Below are 20,069 nucleotides of genomic sequence, written 5' to 3'. Positions count from 1 at the left end.
TACCCTGTTGTCAAACTATAAATCAGAGACATTCAGCAGGAGAGGGAGAGGGATCAAAATGGGAGGGAAGAGCACAAGAATCTACGGTGATGGTTCACAGGTGTCTTGGTTGTGGTAATTTTATGGGGACTACACCTGAGAGGAGAAATCAAACATTGTACAAAAATGAACAATAATGTAAAAATATATAAATAAAAAAATGCCCTGCGTGGATTTTGATTGGTATTGCTTTTTTTTTTTTAAAGATTTATTTGTCTTAACCCCTTGTGCCACCAGGGAGGCCCCTGGTATTGCTTTAAATCGAAGAGTTATTTTGGTGAAAATTGACAACTTTAATATGTTGAGTCTTCTAACACACTTTTTTTCTTACATGGGGGAACTGGAGAGTATAATGCTAATCAAAATTATCAGAAGTCAAATACTGGATGGTCTCACTTACAAGTGGAATTTAGAGAAACATAATAACGCATCTGTCAAAATTGAGCCAGTAATAAACTTTTATTATCTGACTTTAAAACAGGCACCCAGAGAGGGAGGGTGATGGGGTGGAAGTAGGAAAGGGAAGGGGACTAAAGGTAGATGGTGGAGGATTATAGGGGCACTAGAGGTGGGCAGGATGTGAAAATATATATTTGTAGAGATTTGAACTTAAAACCCTAAAGCAGATACAAAGATGTAAGCCTACTTTACTTCAATAAACATAACTTAGGGAAAAAGGATATTTTGGTGTTCTTTATGCTTTGAATAACCATATTTACTCCTTTCCTTAAGTTTGAGAAGTTCAGCTATTATTTTTTGAACAGGGTCTCTGGTCCTTTCTTGTCTCTCTCCACCTCCTGGTATATACATTATCCTTGTATTTCCTCTTCTAATGGAATCTGGTATTTCTTGCAGAGTTTCTTCATTTTTCCTAAATCTTATTTCTCCTCTTCACTTGGGTAATTTGTACAGTTATTTTTTCTATTTCTGCAATTCTCTCTTCTGCCACCTTAAATCTATTTAATAAGCTTTCCATATTTGTTCTCATTTCATTCAGCATCTTTTTTTCTGTTCTCCTAATATCTTCAGTCTGTTTAGTGAGCAACTTTGTGTTCCTGGATCTCTTTTCTGAGAACCTGCATCTGCCCTAGAGTGTTTAACTATCCTTCCAGTATATCAGTTATTATTTAAAAAATTATTATTCTGAAGTATTTGTTAGGTTCTTTAATTCTGTGTACTGTATGTCTGTGGGCTTCTTTATTTTTTCCATCTTATATTCAGATATTCTTTGTTTCCTAGCATTTATGTTGCCCTATTGCTTTTTTGCTGGTTAGGACACTGTGGCTTTAGTTTTATTGCTTTTCTTTGTTTAACTTGGTGGCAAGTATAGAAGAAAGAGGGTTCTGGGCCTAGAGACTTGGTGTCAGTCCTGTTTGGGAGTGAGGGTTGCTACACATAGCAAAGTCAGCTCTGCCCCCTTTTTTCTCAGAGCATTCCCCATTCACTGCTTTAGGGATCAAAACTTCCCAGATCCACTTACTTGCTCTCTTTGAACTGTGGGGGTACATTCTTTGGGGCTTAGGCCCTCAGCAGAGGATGCTGGGTTTAGTGCTCCAGGCAATGGCCACCCTGCAAGGAACATAGACTGCTGTGCTCTTCTCTATGAGCTCCCTGCTGGGAAGGGTTAGGGGACCTGTGCTGTCAGCTATCAGACTCTCAGGGACCATCCCACAGGCCCCTGCCTGTGTGCGCAATTGACTGCACTACCCTTTCAAGTCTCACTGGAAAGATTTCACTATGCCCTGTGTGTACTCTGTGCTTTCCATGGCATGCCCCTAGCCTATTTCACTGACTTGAATGGTGCCCCTGACCTTGATATAACTCCCCTTAATTGCCTGCACTCTTTCCCTAGAGCAAAATGCTGACTTTAAAGTAAAATTTCCATGGGAATGTTCCCCGTTTTTGGAAATGAACTTTTGAAATTTCCCGTGAGCAGATTTTAGTTTTTTGTTTGTTTCTTTTTGTTTTTGCTTAGGGGAGAGGATCATCTAAATATCTCTATCCCACCATGTTGTGGCTAGAGTCCAGTACAAGTCTGAGTTCTTTTTGTTTGTTTTGTTTCTTCTTTATTTGTTCACATCCATATTTACCTGTTACTTCTCATTCCTTATCTCTTCCAGAAATTTGTAGTGTAAACCAGTTTTCCAGTGTCAAAATCTTGTTAACATTTTAAACCTGTTGTTAACTCCTTTCACATTACTTTAATAATTGTAGTTTTTGTTGTTGGAATTTTAAAGAGCATGCAGGAGGTCTTGGAAATATACACATTTGTTATATTTGAATACTTAACTGGAGACCATTGATAACTTTGTTTTTGTGCTCTATCTTGGAATTGCTTAAATTTTTTTGTCTTAACCTCTTGCGCCGCCAGAGAGGCCCCTGTTTTAAATTTTTAAATCATGTGAACTTGTATTTTTTAAAACTAGAATGTTCAAAAGCTATTCCAAATGTTCGTATTTCTCTTTGGTGTTTGCTTCTTGAACATTTTAAAGCTTTATATGTAGGGCTGTTCATGAGATTGATATGCCAAAAATTTTAAAACTTAAGAGACTCAGTTAACTCATTCTGTGTATTTTGAGAACATGTTAACATTATGAATAGGGGGACCTCCCTGATGGCTCAGGGTATTGAGACACAACCTATGAAGCTGTCCACAGCCACTGCAGCATGAGTTCAATGCCCAGTTGGCCAGGGAGCAACCCACATGGCACAGCAGACCTCTCCTGTCTCGCCTCCTGCTCCCCTCAGCAGTGTATTTCAGTCATTCTGTCTGTTCTGTTCCCCACTCTGTCCCTGTGAATCCTCTCATCCCCATGCCTCTGGCCTGTACCCCAGTTCTTGTATGCATAAATAAATAAATCCTTTAAAAAATTTAAAAAAAAGGTTATGAATAGGACCTTTAAAAAATTTTACTGCTGGTATCAGAGAAAACTGCTGATTTTTACACATTCTTATGTTTGCTTACATAACTAAACTTTAAACAGTGTTCAGCCAATTTGCTTAGATTCTCTGGGCAGACTCGTATATTAACTTACACGTTATAGCAGTTTTATTGTACTAATAAGGACAATGAATTGTGTAAAAGTAATAAAGTATTTGAATGTAAAAGCAGTATTGGTGAACTACTTAGGTTTCATTTAAGGCACATTGCTTTGGATAACCTTTCTAAAGTATACTCCATCAAGAGTCACCCACTAGAATTAGGTACATAATTGTGAATCACATTATTTAATGATAATGAAACTTTTGAGAATTTTTCTAAATCTTCTCTTACAAAGTCCTATGACTATATTGTGTTTTATCTGAAATTTAAAAAATCTCTCTGAAATATAGTGACATACCTAACATTGTTAGGCCTGACTTGGCAACAGAATTTAGTCTCCTAAATTTTGTTATTTTTCATTTCACAAATCAGTTCTTCTTTGTTCTGAATAGTGTTTGTAACAGTTCTTTGTTAGCACTCCTGTTCTTTTTGGAATAGAAATCCAAATAATTTTTGGTTTGCCTAACCTTTAAAAAGGAATTCAAGAGTAATTAAACATTTTTTTTGCTTATTTTAGTGGTACTCTACAAAACTAGTTCTTCCCTAAGAAAATAATGAGACATGCCTGGAAAGATGTATATAATACCACTCATCCCAGCACTGGTTATTTTAAAAAGTTGTAAAAACTGTACACAATCAACAATAAGGGATTCATGAAGTTGTAGTATTTATGTATACCTATATGATGCTATAATGTTCAGTTATTTAAAATAATTTAAAAAATTATGTAACTACATAGGTAAATATACATATGGAGAAAATAGCACTTGTGACTGTATACATAATATGTCCTTTTTACATAAGAAATACCTGTATCAGAAATAAATGATTACAAGGAAAAGTTGAATCTTAAGGAATTTTTTTATTTTCAGTCTTTTCTAATTTTTCTACTGTGAATATATATTAACAAAATGATGTCCCTAGGTGATATGTGAAGACATTCATAAGTGAAAGGACATAGTTCCTAGAGATACAAAGACTTTAAGCCCTACCTTTGTCACATACTATTAATAGCTGCATGACATTAACATCTCATAACCTTGGTTTCACCATTTGTGAAATGAGTCTTGTGAGCTACATTGTGTTTAAAATGTTTCACAAATGTGAGCGATTATTGGCACTTACCTTTTGTTTGCAAATGGCTAGCCTAATGTAAATGATCTCCTTCATACATTGAGGCAATCAAAGAAACAAGCAAGTAAAGTTGGCATTTGTAATGCATGAATGTGTGTAGTCTTGCACTGTCAGTTTTAATTTTGCAACCTGTATCATTCCTCTCTAAGTTATGCCAAGGCCTCAAAGAAAAGTGGAGGTGAACAAAGACAGATATGATCCTGAGAAGGATTCCCCATATTTACTTTTCCCATATTTACTTTTCTACATTTTCATGAGCATGGTCTGTGTGAAATAGCAAGGGTCAGGTGGAAAGGAGTATTAAAAAACATAAGTTGTTGATATCCACTGATGTATAGCTTACGTGGCATGATCATTGATAATAGCACTCCAGATAGGCATGTTTGCTGAGCAGCTTGAAAAAGACCTGCAAAATGTAGCCAATCAGTTATGAAAGTCAATAAAATAGTTTAGGGTTTACACCTGTGATAGCATTTTTTTTCCTGTTTGCCAATAATGACAGTGGGGAGAGCAAAATCTTGATTTTTATCCTGTTTGTTTAATGGTTATTCTGCTTACTATCTCTCAGAGACTACTCTTGTTTCCAGCTGTCTAAACATTCCTTCACATTCCTTTCAGAAATGTGACATGAGCTCAGGTTCAGGAATTGTATTGTTCACTCACTCATTGTTTATTATTTCCTCAACAGAGATTTGAAATGATTGAATCAGATGGCATTGTTATATTTTACATCTAAATTCTTTGAGGAGTACTTTTTATAAAATAGTGAAATCATCTCCTGATATCCCAAAATCTTTTACTACTTAATCTTATGATACACTGATCTTGAAAACTAGACATTTAATTGGAAGTTAGGGTAATTTCTTTTCATCCTTTCAAAAAATTTTTTTGAAATTTCATTATGTATTTATGAATATATTAGTATATTTCATTTGAGAATATAACATCAAAATGTAGTCACATTAAATTTAAATTTGAAGAAGTACTTAATAAATCCAAAAAATAATTCTTGGAATTTCCCAAAAGTTTTACTGTGAATACTTTATCAAAATTAAAATATAATAGAATTCCTATTATAATAGAAACTTAGGGGAATGAGGTCATTTCAGGGAAAAGGAGGTCTTACTACTTAAATTCAAATGTTCTCCTTATGGATATTATATATTCATTACTTTCTGTTAGAAGAAGTAATTTTCTTATAGGCTTTTTAAAAAAGGGAAACCTTTATTTTTAAGTTCAGTAAAATGTATGTCAGTGAGCTGTTTATGTATAAATATGGCTGGAGATCTTTGAAAATATTGAGAGTGACTTAGTCAAAGAAATTTGTATAATACTCAACTCTGAGAAATAATTCAAAAGAGTCATAATACTGAATCAGGGTTTTTGAGGGGCAGGCTCTGAGTCCAAGCCCAGGCGGGCTCTTCCTTGATTCTTGTCTTTCACGAGGAAAGAATTCAACGTGGAGACCAGAGTTACTGAAAAGCAAGAGATTTATTGATACATAGGAAGGACAGAAAATTCTCCCAGTGGAAAGGGGTCCTGAGAGGGTAGCCGTTGAAGCAGTGAGAACCAGGTGCTTATATGGGTGCAGTGGGCTCGAAGTGGGGGTTTGACTGTTGGGTGTCTCCTTATTGTGTCTCTTGCTGATTGGCTGGTCCTGAGGGTGGCTCCTACGCTACTGAGGCTCACTGAGTTTTCCCACTTTACTTTTCCAAAAACAGCTTCAGTTGATTGCTATTGTGCTATTATGTTGGTGTTCCACTAAATTTAATTTAGTGGGGGGTGGGGTAGGGAACAGCCTCCTGGTCTGCAATTGCTTTTCAATCACGGTGATAAATGGACTTATTACTTGGGGCACCCTGTTCCCAACTGACTGCCTATACCCATTTCCTAACTTCCTCCTGTACATTTTTGTTGTTCTCTTATAATTTTATAGCGTGTATATGCATTATATCTGTGTGCATAAAACCTTTGAGATTGTAGGCACATGTTCTTTTTTTGAGTTTTAAGCAGCAAAATATCTACTTGCTCATTTAAGTAATCTACTTGATTATAAAAGTTATTTTGTTGAAGGATACCTTTCATTTCAGAAGTTAGTATATTGGGTTTTTCTTAAATTTTTATTTTTTAATGATGTAATATACATCTTCTCATATATGTTACCATACTATGCTTATCACCAAAGCACCCATAATCTTCTACCATAACCATAATCTACCTCCACCCATTGCTCCCTCAGTTCTAAAGTTAGATTTTTCTTTCTTTTTTTTTTTTTTTGTAATTGAGGTAGCATTGGTTTACAGCACTCTCTGTGATTCAGAGGTATAGGATTACCTCTCTTCAGAGAGGTATGTTATGACACCACACCCACCACTGAGGCCTTTCTAAACCATTATTCTTATGTTACCTTTCCTGAGGTTGTCAAACAGTTCTCAAGTGTTTTTGCATTTATTTTTCTTTGTATTTATCTTTTTTCTACCCCCTGGATCCTTTGTGCATTATTATCTTTGGGGTCACTGATTCCATTCTCCATTTAGTCTCTTCTGCTTCCATAGCTTTCTCCAGAATTTTTAATCTCTCCTGATTTTATTTTTACATCCTGTAATTATCATTTTCTTATTTAAAGCTTTAATATCTGCTCTTTAATTTTATTTCTCATATCATTCACTTATTTTTCTGAATTTTGTTATATCTCTTTAATTAGCTTTTCAGAATTCTGTTACCACTTTGACTTTTCTCAGTTTTTCATTTCTTTGAGTTTTTGTTATGGAAAATATGTTTATTGTATGCAGGATAGTAGATGACCTCACTGTGACTTTATGATTGAATTCTGGGTAGTTGTTCTCTCCTTGTGTTACATTTCCTTAAGGACCCAGGGTCCCATGTAGTGTATTTTTTTGGTCTGCCCATTTTACTGCTTTATTTATATTTGTCAGTTGTTTATATGTCTGTATAAGAACAATTCTTCATTGTTGGGACATAGGATAGCAGTTGACTTTTGTATATTAACCTCATACCCTTGAATCTTGTTATAATTACATATTATCCAGAAGCTTATTGTTAATCCTTTCATCTTTTCTACAAAGATAGTCGTGTCACCTATGAACAAGAGAATTGTATTTCTGCCTTCCCAATCGCTGTACCTTTTTTTTTCTCATTTTTTTTTCCATCTAATTGCATAGTAGAAATTCCAGCACAGTTTTGAAAAGTTGTGGTGAGATATTCTTGTCTTATTCCTGATCTTAGCAAGGGAACTTCTAGTCAGTTTTACTATTAAGCATGAGCTTAGTTACAGGGGTTTTTTGATAAATGTTCTCTATCAAGTTAAAGAACTTGCCCTATTCTTAATTTACTATTGTATTATCTCATATGCTTTTTTTTTTCATCTGTTGATGTGATCACATAATTTTTCTTGTTTAGCTTCTTAGTGTAATTAATTGCTTTCTCAGGGTTGAGCCCTCTTTAAAACATACCTGAAATATGTTCATGAAAGATATTGGTCTGTAATTTTCTTGGGATTTCTTTTTTGGTATTAAGACAATGCTGGTTTTACATAATGAATCAAGGAAATATTTCCTATGCTTCCTTCTTTTGGTAGGGATTGTATGTATGGAATGGTAATGTTTCTTACTTAAATGCTTAGTAGAATTCACCAGTGAACTCATTTTAGCCTGATGCTTTCTGTTTTGAAAGGTTATTAATTTTTGACCTAATTTATTTTCAAAGATATATTTCCAGATTATCTCTTTTTTTTTTTTTAAGATTTATGCATTTAAGAACTGGGGTGTAAGCCAAAGTTGTGGGGGCTGAGAGGAGTCACCAGAGACAAGAGTGGGGAGCAGAACAGGCAGATCTACTGACATGCACTGCTGAGGGGCGCCGCCAGCAAGACAGGAGAGGTCTGCTGAGAGAATTCACCAGAGACAGAGTGGGGAACAGAGCAGACAGATCTACTGAAATACACTGCTGAGGGGAGCAACAGGCGAGTTAGGAGAGGTCTGCTGTGCCATGTGGGTAGCTCCCTGGCAGGGGATCAAACTCGTGCTCAGTGGGTGCTGATAGCTTCATAGGTTGCATCTTAACCCCTTGTGCCACCAGGGAGGCCCTGATTTGTATTCTTTTTTTTTTTTTTTTAAAGATTTATTTTTATTTATTTATACAAGCACTGGGTACAGTCAGAAGCGCGGGAGGGTGAGAGAATTTACCAGAGCCAGAGCGGGGAGCAGAGCAGGCAGAAGGACCGAAGTACACTGCTGAGGGGAGCAGCGGGCAGCATGAGAGGTCTGCGAGCCATGTGGGACCCTCCTCCGGTGGCCGGGGAGCAGCTAGGGATTGAACCAGCGCTGCAGAGGCTGCGGGCAGCTTCGCAACCCAGCACTCAACCGCTGCGCCACCAGGGAGGACCTGATTTGTATTCTTTTTAAAGAATGTCTAATAGCTCAAAATGTGGTCGATCTTGATGAATAAGGTATCTTTTTCATTGGACTGAACTGGAGATTTTAGGTTAATGAAGAAACTTTAACAATTTCTATTTTTCATTAGTGATATGTACGTATTTAATTATTTGTTCTAATGTTAAGACCCTTTATTTTGGTGCTATGTACCTGCATATGCATGTGTCTCAAAATGACTGACATTTGTGGAAAACCTTGTTTTTTCTCATAAAATATGCATGCACATTAGTGAACATGTTCTTCATTATGAGTCTGTACCTGATATTTTTATTTTTTATTTTAATTTTATTTTTATATTCCCCATACAATTGCAACCCCCTTATTTTGACCCCAATCCTCCTTTCCCTGCCCCCCACCCCCCATAGAGTGTCTCTGGTTCATAGTTGTTTGTTGATTTTGATTTTCACTTTCTTATAGTTATTCATTTTCCTGGTCCCTTATTTAGGTTTTCTAGATTCCTGCTATGAGTGAGACCATCCGGTATTTTTCTTTTTCTTTCTGGCTTATTTTGCTGAGCATGATCCCTTCCAGCGCCATCCATGTTGCTGCAAATTGCATGTGTTTATCTTTTTTGAATGCTGAGTAATATTCCATGGTGTATATGTACCACATCTTCTTGATCCAGTCATCTATTTTTGGGCATTTGGGTTGTTTCCAAAGCCTGGCTATTGTAAATAGTGCTGCTATCAACATAGGGGTGCAGGTGCTCTTTGGAATTGATGTTTCTGTGTCCTTTGGATAAATACCTAGGAGTGGAATTGTACCTGATATTTTTAAAAAAACAGTACTGAGGTTACATACCAACTAAAGTTTTTTAAAAATAGGAAATATTTAATATTTTTCATAGACTTGTGAGTGGTAACTTTTCATTGTATATTTAAAATGTGACAGATTTTTTTTCTTTCTCATTTAGTTTTGTCAGCCTGGTGGGTGGCAACTGTCCAGAGAGAGGAAGCAGCCAACATTTTTTGTGGTGGTCCTGACAGATATTGACTCCGATCGGCATTACTGTTCATGCCTAACTTTCTATGAGGCAGAGATCAATCTTCAGGTACAGCAATTTTTTGAACTAATGTGCAGTCACAATGACAACATTTATGAATTTTCTTCTATGTCATATTTGTTTTTGTTAAACTATAGGTTTGAATAGTATGTATTAATTTTAATAGACAGATGTACTATATATTGGGGAAGAGAACAAGAAGGTAAAGTTACTGTCCCAATTAAATTATTCTTTAAAAAAATTTGATTATAATCTGAATGTTTCTAAGAATACCATATCCATAAATTGGTTTACTAAAAATGTTTGTATCCTGTAATAGTGAACCTGTGATTTTTCTTGCCATTTTTTTCTTCTGAAGGGTCTTTCATAGATTGTAGATCATTTAATGTTTGGTAAATAACTTAAAACAATGCTTAATGTTTTTCAGGCACTCACATAATGTTAACTCATTTTTTTAGTGGTGGTAGCATCAACATGATTGAACTTAAATTCACAGAACTACAGAAGTTAACATGGCTGTTAAGTATTAGTAGGTTCTTAATTTTAGACAACTGGAAATACCTTTTCTGATTTATGTAGAAAAGGATTTATGACAGCATATTCTGGACTACTTATGTAATTCCTTAAGTGAGAGAAGAGTAGGAGGCCAGTTGCAGATAATATGAAATGATATCACAAAGGAGCTTTTTTTGCTTTGGTTACTTTAACTCTTAAGATCTAAATTTTCTGTACATAGACATCTGCTTTTTCTTTTCTTTTTTTTTTTTTTTGGTGAGAACATTTAAATTTTATTTTTTTAGCAAATTTATTTACACAATACAATGTTATCAACTATAGTCACATGTTTTACATTCACCCTTCAGACATTAGACATCTGCTTTTTCTGCATGAGGAGACAAGTCGCCTTTTTTTTTTTTAAAGATTTATTTATTTATTTATCTATTTATCTATCTATCTATTTATTTATTTATTTATACAAGCACTGGGTACAGTCAGAAGTAAGAGAATTCACCAGAGCCAGAGCTGGGAACAGAACAGGCAGACTGACGAAATACACTGCTGAGGGGAGCAGCAGGTGCAGCAGGAGAGGTCTGCCCGCCATGTGGGACCCTAGCCGGTGGCCGGGGATCAAACTGGCGCTGCAGAGGCTGCGGGCAGCTTTGCAGCCCAGTGCTCAACTACTGTGCCACCGGGGAGGCCCGAGACAAGTCACTTTTTAAGGCACATTCTGACATTATCCAAATTTATTAGACTGCTGTATTAAAACTAGCATGCTAATATTTTTAGTGATTTTAAAAGGTTACATAGAATAAAATATGCATTATCTGTGTTATCAACACATTCTTTTCTCTTGTCAAGTCTTTGTGGGAAACTGTATCAAAAGTCAGAAGACTTTCGGTTATGGAATCAAACTAAAGAATGTTTGATGTCAAATATTTAACACCTGCCCAGACTATTATAACCCATTGTTTCTATTTGAAAGTGGGGATTATGTTGTAAATGGGGATAGAAAACTTAGCTTAAGAAACTAATGGAAATTCAAGCAGACCAGTATTCATTTGGGATCTCAGACAGAGATCCCAAAATAGAAGGGAGAAAGAGAAAGGGGCAGAAACCTATTTGAAGAAATAAGGAATAAAAAATGAAGAAATCAGGAATAAAAATTTCTCTGTCCTTGGGAAAAGAAACAGACATCCAGATTAAGGAAGCCTAGTGAACAGCAATTAATATCAATCTATGGAGAACTATGCCGAATCACATTATTGTCAAGATTATCTTAAAAGCAGCAAGAGAAAAACTTTTTGGACAGGGTAATCCCTATACAGCTATGAGTAGATTTTTCAGTAATGTTGTAGATAAGAAAGAGTGACATGATATATTCAATCTGATAAAAAACCTGCCAATCAAGAATACCCCCACCTGTTAAAGTTGTCCTTTAGAATTGAATAAAAGATAGCATTTTCTAGAGAAGTAAAGTGTAATGGAGTTCTTCACCATGTATGAACCAGCATTATAAGAACTTTTTTTTTTTCTGCATAGATGAACTGGGGTATAGGTCAGAGGTGCAGGGGTGGGAGTGAGAGGATTCACTAGAGACAGAGTGGGGAGCAGGACAGGCAGATGTACTGAAATACACTGTTAAGGGGAGCTATGGGTGATACAGGAGAGGCCTGCTGTGCCATATGTGGGTCAGCTACCTGGCTGGGGATCAAACTCAACAGTGATAGTGCTGAAACAACTCCTAAGCCACCAGGGAGCCCCAAGAAAGGTTAACTGAACTTCTTTAAGCTGAAATGAAAGGGTGCTTATTTGTAACAGAAAAATATGACAGCATAAATCTCATTAGTACAGGTAAATATAAGACAAAATTCAGAATAATTTAATCTAAAAGTGGTGATTTAATTGCATAAAGTTGGTATGAATATGAAAAGACAAATTTCATAAAAATAACTATGATAGTAATTTGTTAATAGATACACAGATTAAAGGGATGTGAATTGTTACATCAGTTGTTTCAGGTAATGAAAGCGGGGGGGGGGATAAAAAAGCTTTAGAATGTGTTCAAACTTAAGTTGTTATCAACTCAAAATAGACTGTTTTATATATATAAATTATTTTATGTAAGCCTCATAGTAGCCTGAAAACAAAAGATGAGAAGATTGGAATCAAAGCATAACACTACAGAAAATTAGCAAATCACAAAGGAAATGAGCAAGAGAGAACAAAAGAACAAAGGAAGTACAAAATAGCCAGAAGACAAATAATAAAATGGCAATAGTAAGTCAATATCAATCCATTTCTTTAATTACATATAAGTGGTCTATAAATTCTACCATTAAAAGAAATGGAATAGCTGAAGGGATTAAATAAATAACAAGACCCAACTCTATGCTACCTGCAAGACAATAACTTGAGATTTAGGAGCACATATACACTAAAAGTGATGAGCTAGAAATAGATAGTCCTTGCAAATGGAAATCAGTGAAGCAAGAATAGCTGTATTATATCAGACAAAATAGTTCTTAAGCCAAATGTGTAAGAGGCAAAGATCATACAATAATAATGAGGTCAGTTAGAAGGCTATAACAACTATTTTTACACAAATGTCAGAACATCTAAAGTACAAGGCAAATGTTAATAGATCTGAAGGGAAAAGTAGCAACAAAATGGCAGAGGACTTTAGTACCCTACTAAATAAATTCAATAATGAATAGATCATCCATACAGAGAATCAATAAAGAAAATCAATATTGGACTTAAGTATTATGTTAGATATGGACCTGAAAGACATGTATAGAATGTTCTGTCCAAGTGGAACAGAATTCTTTACAAGCAGTCTTGGTACATTTGTCATCATAGTTCATGTGTTAGGTCACACAACAAGTCTTAAGAAGACTGAAATCATATCAGGCATCCTTCCTGACCACAGTGGTATAAAACTATAATCAGTCACGAGAAGGAAACTGGAAAATTCACAAGTATGTGGGGACTAAACAACATGCTACTGAATAAGCATAATGTCAAACAAGAAACCAAAGGAAGAATTGAAAAATCTTGAAATAAATGAAAACAAATATACAACATACCAGAATTAATGGGATGAAGCATAAGCATGTCTCAGCAGGAAGTTTATAGAGAGAAATACCTACATTATGAAATAAAAGTCTCAAGTAAACAATCTAAGTTTACCCTTTGATAATTACAAAGAGAATAAACTAAACCCAGTGTTAGTATAGGAAGGAAATAACATGGTTAGAATGGAAATAACTGAAATAGAGAATAAAAGACAATAGAAAATATAAATGAAACTAAGTAGTTTTTTTAAGATAAGGGAACTGACATTTAGTCAGCTTTGCCACAAAAGCAGAGGGGACTCAAATAAATAAAAGTGGAAATGAAAAAGAAGATATTAGAACTGGTACTACACAAATAGAAAGAATCATAAAAGATTGCTGTGAAAAATTACACACCACTAACTGGAAAACCTAGAACAAATGGATACATTTCTAGAAATACAGCCTATGAAGATTGAATAGAGAAGAAATGAAGACTAAGAGTATCCATTTTCTAGTAAAGATATTGAGTAGTTAATAATCTCTTACAAAAGATGAGTTCAGGACAAGATGACTCTGTGGAGAATTCTGCCAAATGCTTAAAGAAGAATTGACATCAGTGGTTTTTAAACTCTCACAAAATACAAGGTAACACTTCCAGACTCAAGATCATTACTCTGTTAACAAATCAAATAATGAAACCAGGAGAAAAGATAATTATGTCAATATGCCTGATGAATATAGATGTGAGAATCCTCAAAAAGTATTAGCAAACTGAATTTAATAGTGCATTAAAAGATTAAAAGATCATGGCATTAAAAGATCATGGCATTAAAATCAAAACTACCATGAGATACCATCTTACACCAGTGAGAATGGCACATATTAAAAAAACTAGCAACAACAAATGTTGGCGAGGGTGTGGAGAAAAAGGAACTCTCCTGCACTGTTGGTGGGAGTGCAAACTGGTCCAACCACTATGGAGAGCTGTGTGGAGATTTCTGGACCTACTAAACATAGAGCTTCCATATGATCCAGCAATTCCACTCCTAGGTATTTACCCAAAGGACACAGAAACATCCATTCCAAAGAACACCTGCACAATAGCTAAGCTTTGGAAACAGCCCAAATGCCCAAAAATAGATGACTGGATCAAGAAGATGTGGTACATATATACCATGGAATATTACTCAGCATTCAAAAAAGATAAACACATGCAATTTGCAGCAACATGGATGGCGCTGGAAGGGATCATGCTCAGCGAAATAAGCCAAAAAGAAAAAGAAAAATACCGGATGGTCTCACTCATAGCAGGAATCTAGAAAACTTAAATAAGGGATCAGGAAAAAGAATAACTATAAGAAAGTGAAAATCAAAATCAACAAAAAACTATGAACCAGAGACACTTTTTGGGGGGTGGGGGCCGGGAGGGGAGGGATTGGGGTCAGAATGGGGCATGTGCAGTTGTATGGGGGATATATAAAATAAAATTTATTATTTAATAAAAAAAAATAAAAAAAAAATAAAATGAAAAAAAAAAAGATCATGGCATTATATGCCATGATCGAGTGGAATTTATTCCAAGGATGCAAACATTATTCATTATCCAAAAATCATTATGACGTGCCAAAATAGCAAAATGCAGGGTAAAAATCATACGATGTTACTAGAGACAGAAAAAAGCATGTCACAAAATTCAACATCCATTTACAATAAAGTTCTCAAAAAGTGTGTCTAGAGTAAATATAGCTCAACACGATGACCATATATGAGAAGCCCATGACTAACATAATCAATGGTGAAAAACTGAAAACTTAATCTCTAAGCTCCAGTAAAAATGAAAGATGCGGGCCTCCCTGGTGGCGCAGAGGTTGAGCGCTGGGTTGTGAAGCTGCCCGCAGCCTCTGCAGCGCCGGTTCAATCCCCGGCTGCTCCCCAGCCACAGGAGGAGGGTCCCACATGGCACGCAGACCTCTCTGCCACCTGCTGCTCCCCTCAGCAGTGTACTTCCGTCCTTCTGCCTGCTCTGCTCCCTGCTCTGGCTCTGGTGAATCCTCTCACCCTCCCGCGCTTCTGACTGTACCCAGTGCTTTTATAAATAAATAAATAAATATTAAAAAAAAATAAAATCTTTAAAAAAAAATGAAAGATGCTCACTTTTCCTACATTTATGCAAAGTAGGACTGGAATGCCTACCTGAAGAGAAATAGAAATTCAAGGTATCTAAATAAGAAAAGAAGTAAAACTAGGGCCTCCCCGGTGGCGCAGCGGTTGAGCGCTGGGTTGCGAAGCTGCCCGTGGCCTCTGCGGTGCCGGTTCGATCCCCGGCTGCTCCCCGGCCACCGGAGGAGGGTCCCACATGGCGCGCAGACCTCTCCTGCCGCCCGCTGCTCCCCTCAGCAGTGTACTTCGGTCCTTCTGCCTGCTCTGCTCCCCGCTCTGGCTCTGGTGAATTCTCTCACCCTCCTGCGCTTCTGACTGTACCCAGTGCATGTATAAACAAAACAAACAAACAAACAAAGAAACAAACAAATAAATAAAACATGCCTCTATTAAAAAAAAAAAGAAGTAAAACTGTCTCTGTTTGAAAGAATTCAACTCTACAAAAAAGCTGTTAGAATGATTAAACAAATATAAAGTTGTAGGATCGAGAAGAAACAAAATCAGTTGTGATTCTACACTAATAATACACTGTTAGAAAGCAATGTAGATATTATTCCATTTATAATTGCACAAAAAGAATAAAATTCCTAGAAATAAGTTTGCCAAAGAGGTAAAGGATTTCTGTTCTGAAAAATATGGCACTGATGAAAAACATTGACGAAGAAGCAAATGAATGGAAAGACATCCCATGTTCATGAATTAGAAAAATTAATATTGATTCCCTCAAAAGGAGTTTTGTTAAATGATAATCTACCTCACTAAAGTAGAAATTTATGAATAGAGAAGTATGGGAACTGTGCATGTTGCTAATGTAATCAACATTGTACTTGATAGTTTTTGAGATACTAATTCTTAAATCTTATTTAGCAAAGAGAGAGTAGTGAAAGATAAAAATTCAAACAGATAAAAAATTGGGAGACTTCTATATCCTGAGTTTGTTCGATCATTGTATTCTCCTTACTGTATGAATGATGGTTATGCTTTTTATTAAAGGGTTCTGTCTCTGCCCTTGCCCCTCTTTAAAAATGAGAATTGTCTAACAGATGGAATGTGAATCTTAAAAGTCCCCTTGACGTTCCTCACATGTATTTTTTATAGGGAAAATTTTCATTTGATTAGCTGTTGATTAATATTATTTCTTTGCTATGGAATATTCAAACAATAGGAGAAAATTTGAGAACAAGTTCCCGATATTCTTTAACGTTAAATACCTTTTCATAAATTTTGATGTCTCACTAAAAAGGGAGTCAGTGAGAACTATGTATTGTCATATACTTCAAGACCAAAAGAAAGACTGAACATCTTTTCAGACTTACAATTTGTCTTTTCATATGTCATCACTTCGAAAAGATTTCTTTGAACTAATACCTATTTCTTGTAAAGATTATATATGAGTTTAGAAGGTAGAAAGAGAAGTAGCTTGAAGTTAGATTTGACTTGTTAGTCCCCATTACACCTTTAATAAGCTGTATGACATTGGCAAGTCCATTTATCTCTCTGGGCATGAGATTGCTAGTTTGTAAAATGAAATATGTGCCTTCTGGTATTATATTTTATTATTCTGTCATATTAGTATCTGATTTTATGGCTATATTTTAATTTTGCTGAGTATATTTTGAGTTTCCACCCAAATTATAATCCATAGACTTATTCCTAGTCATGGGAATAAGGCATACTTTTTTAAAAAAAAGATTTATTTATTTATGCATGGGGTACAGGACAGAGGTGGGGGTGGTGAGAGGATTCACAAGAGACAGAGTGGGAAACAGAACAGGCAGATTTGACTGAAATACACTGCTGAGGGGAGCAGTGGGCAAGTCAGGAGAGATCTGCTGTGCCATGTGGATAGCTCCCTGGCAGGCTGGGGATTGAACTCATGCTGCAGCAGCTGCAGATAACTTCATAGGTTGCGTCTTAACCCCTTGCACCACCAGGGGTTAAGATTTTAGATGACTATGCATTGCTAGAATTTATTGCTTGCTATTTGTTTATAACTAAATATTTCTTTATGGAATGTTGAGTATGCCATGTTATGTGATCATTAAACAGGATTTTGACATTTATTCTTTGAGAAAATAAAGTTAAAATCTTGATCTTTGTGTCTAATATATAAATTCCTCCATTAGGAATTTCAGGGAACCATATTTACTTAAATTATGAATTGGTAAATTTAACGTCTATGTTCTTATAATTAACCAAATAATATTAATGGACTTGTTTAGTCTAAAAATGATTTGTGTTATCCTTTATATATATAAAACATAAATATTATGTAAGTATATATATATATATATTTTACCAATATTAAACAGTAAATGGAAAGAATATTCAAAAGAGAGTTCATTGACTATATGGCTTACAGAATAATGTTCTTAAACTTATGTGAACCTAATTTTTAGTATTTTGAGATATGCTCCAAAAATCATTGTCCAGTTTCTCACCATGATGATGAAGCATGGTTACTTTGGCAAATTTGAAATCATTAATGATCATAGAGATGATGAGAGAATTGTTGTGAACCCCATAGGCAGATTAAGCAAATGTGGAGTGTAAATAAAATGTCTCCATCGATCCCATCCCCACAATATTAGTCCAGAGCAGTGATTCTAAGAGCATGGTTTTTGAACCAGTAATATTAGTATCACTTAGGAACTTGTTAGAAGTATATGTTTTTGTGAAACTGTTTTACACCTAGAGACTTTGGAGGTGAGACACAGATCTGTTTTTACAAGACCTGCATGAATTTAATGGACACTTGAGTTTGAGATTCATGGGTCAAGAGTAGAAATTCCTAACTTGTGAGAATAAACCATAGGTATACTGAATATTTTCTAAGGGCTGTGTAGCACCGCTGGCTTCTAGCAGCCTTGTCCATTTCTAATCTTTATGAAATATGAACATGAATGAATTAGTTGGTTATCAACTAGAATAAACCATTTATGAAATAAGAGTTATATTTACCTTACTTTAAGGATATACTATATTTGAACATACATATATCAAATTCACATTTTGAGCCCTAAAATAGATTACCACAGCCTTTCCCATAGAACACTAGGTCTTCTAGAAATTCTGTAATAAACAGGACTCATTAGTCTAATATGTTTGAGAATCACTTTATAGTGTCTCCCATTCACTTGGCATTGAACAAGCAATATTTGCTCATCAAAGTCTGAGAAATTCTGCAGTAAGTAAACCTTTTAAACTTGGCTTTAAATTATTGCTTCCAAAATTATTTGATTGGGACTTTTTTTCCCCTGAATCTTATCTGCTATCTTCCAGCAGGAAATACTTTGGAAGATGTTGCCTTAAGAGTATATTTTTTTTTTAAAAAATTACGAACTATGTGACACTTAAGAAGCTTTCTGGGTGAATATATAGCAATGCTAAAATGGAATTTGTCCTACTTTTGGAATATTGTAGCGTCCAGTAGATATTGAATGAGAAAATAGGTGGGATTTTTTTTTTTTTTTTTTTTGGTTAAAGGTAAACTCAATTCCATACTGAAAACTAGTGTCCTGATTTGTCTGAAGTATTGTTATCCTAAGATACATACTTCTCATATAGTTTTTTTTTAAAGATTTATTTATTTATTTATACAAGCACTGGGTACAGTCAGAAGCGCAGGAGGGTGAGAGAATTCACCAGAGCCAGAGCGGGGAGCAGAGCAGGCAGAAGGACCGAAGTACACTGCTGAGGGGAGCAGTGGGTGGCAGGAGAGGTCTGCGGACCCTCCTCCTGTGGCCAGGGAGCAGCTGGGAATCGAACTGGCGCTGCAGAGGCTGCGGGCAGCTTCGCAACCCAGCATTCAACTGCTGCGCCACCGGGGAGGCCCTCATTCAGTTTTTCCAGACCAATGCAAGGATAAACTAGATTTTATTATGTGGCTATGTCAATATGATTAATAGATTACTTGACAAGAAATGGTTCTTTTTAGGGAGAATTGTAGACCTTACAGAATTCTGCAACTACTTTATTTCCAATATTGGGAAATTTTAAAGTCCTTAAGTTACTTAACTGAGAGAACTCTAAATAATGATACCCTGTATGAAAGAACTTAAATTTCAAAAAAGGAAATGTAGAACTGGAAATTTTTTACTTGCATAATTCCTTTTTTAACTAAGAGTTTAAAAGAAATTTTGTAAGAAAAGTTTGAGTGTGAAACAATTTTATTGGAAATGAACTGAGCACAGTATTTACTGTATCAAGTTTTTTTCAGGGTAGAAGGTACTAGACTCAAGCATCAGGAGTACAACAAAGATGAGATAAAAGTGTTTAACATAAGTGTTAGAATAAACTTCCTAAAAGTTATGCCTGTCTGCTACATGGTGTTATTGCATAAAATTAATAATCTAGTAATTTTTAGCATTTGTGTCTCAGGATATGTTTGAAGGGCAATATATTCTGGGGCAGAATGATTTTGTGAGTACTAATTTATCCCATATTTTTCAGGCACAGAGATTATGAGCTACATTGAATGTAGGCTACATAGATGCTGATTATCCCACTAAAAGATGTAGTCCATAATAGTCCATAGTAATAATAGAAAAAAATCAATAAATCAGTAAGTTGGGGCATGTGTTTATGACGTGCATGAGAGTTAAGGTGACCTTGCAAGTCAATTTGCGACAATTAAGTAAACAACATTTATGGGAAATTTGTATCATTAGTGGGACCTT

General features: G+C 35.4%; 1 protein-coding gene across 3 annotated transcripts in view; it reads left to right on the top strand.

The window, feature by feature from the left end:
• Nucleotides 1-20,069, top strand: part of SBF2 (SET binding factor 2) — a 388,242-nt gene that overhangs the window by 118,344 nt on the left and 249,829 nt on the right. For all 3 annotated transcript variants that reach the window (XM_037522653.2, XM_054699369.1, XM_037522656.2), the window contains exon 3: nt 9,584-9,721. In XM_037522653.2, coding sequence (XP_037378550.1) covers nt 9,584-9,721 — 138 coding nt within the window. The remainder of the gene's footprint in view (nt 1-9,583; nt 9,722-20,069) is intronic.

The sequence above is a fragment of the Talpa occidentalis genome, unplaced genomic scaffold, assembly GCF_014898055.3.
Source record: "Talpa occidentalis isolate TD23 unplaced genomic scaffold, MPIMG_talOcc4v2.1 talOcc4.3, whole genome shotgun sequence".
NCBI classification, from domain to species: domain Eukaryota; kingdom Metazoa; phylum Chordata; class Mammalia; order Eulipotyphla; family Talpidae; genus Talpa; species Talpa occidentalis.
The sequence above is the reverse complement of the archived record's forward strand: the minus strand, read 5'-3'. Positions and strand labels throughout refer to the sequence as shown.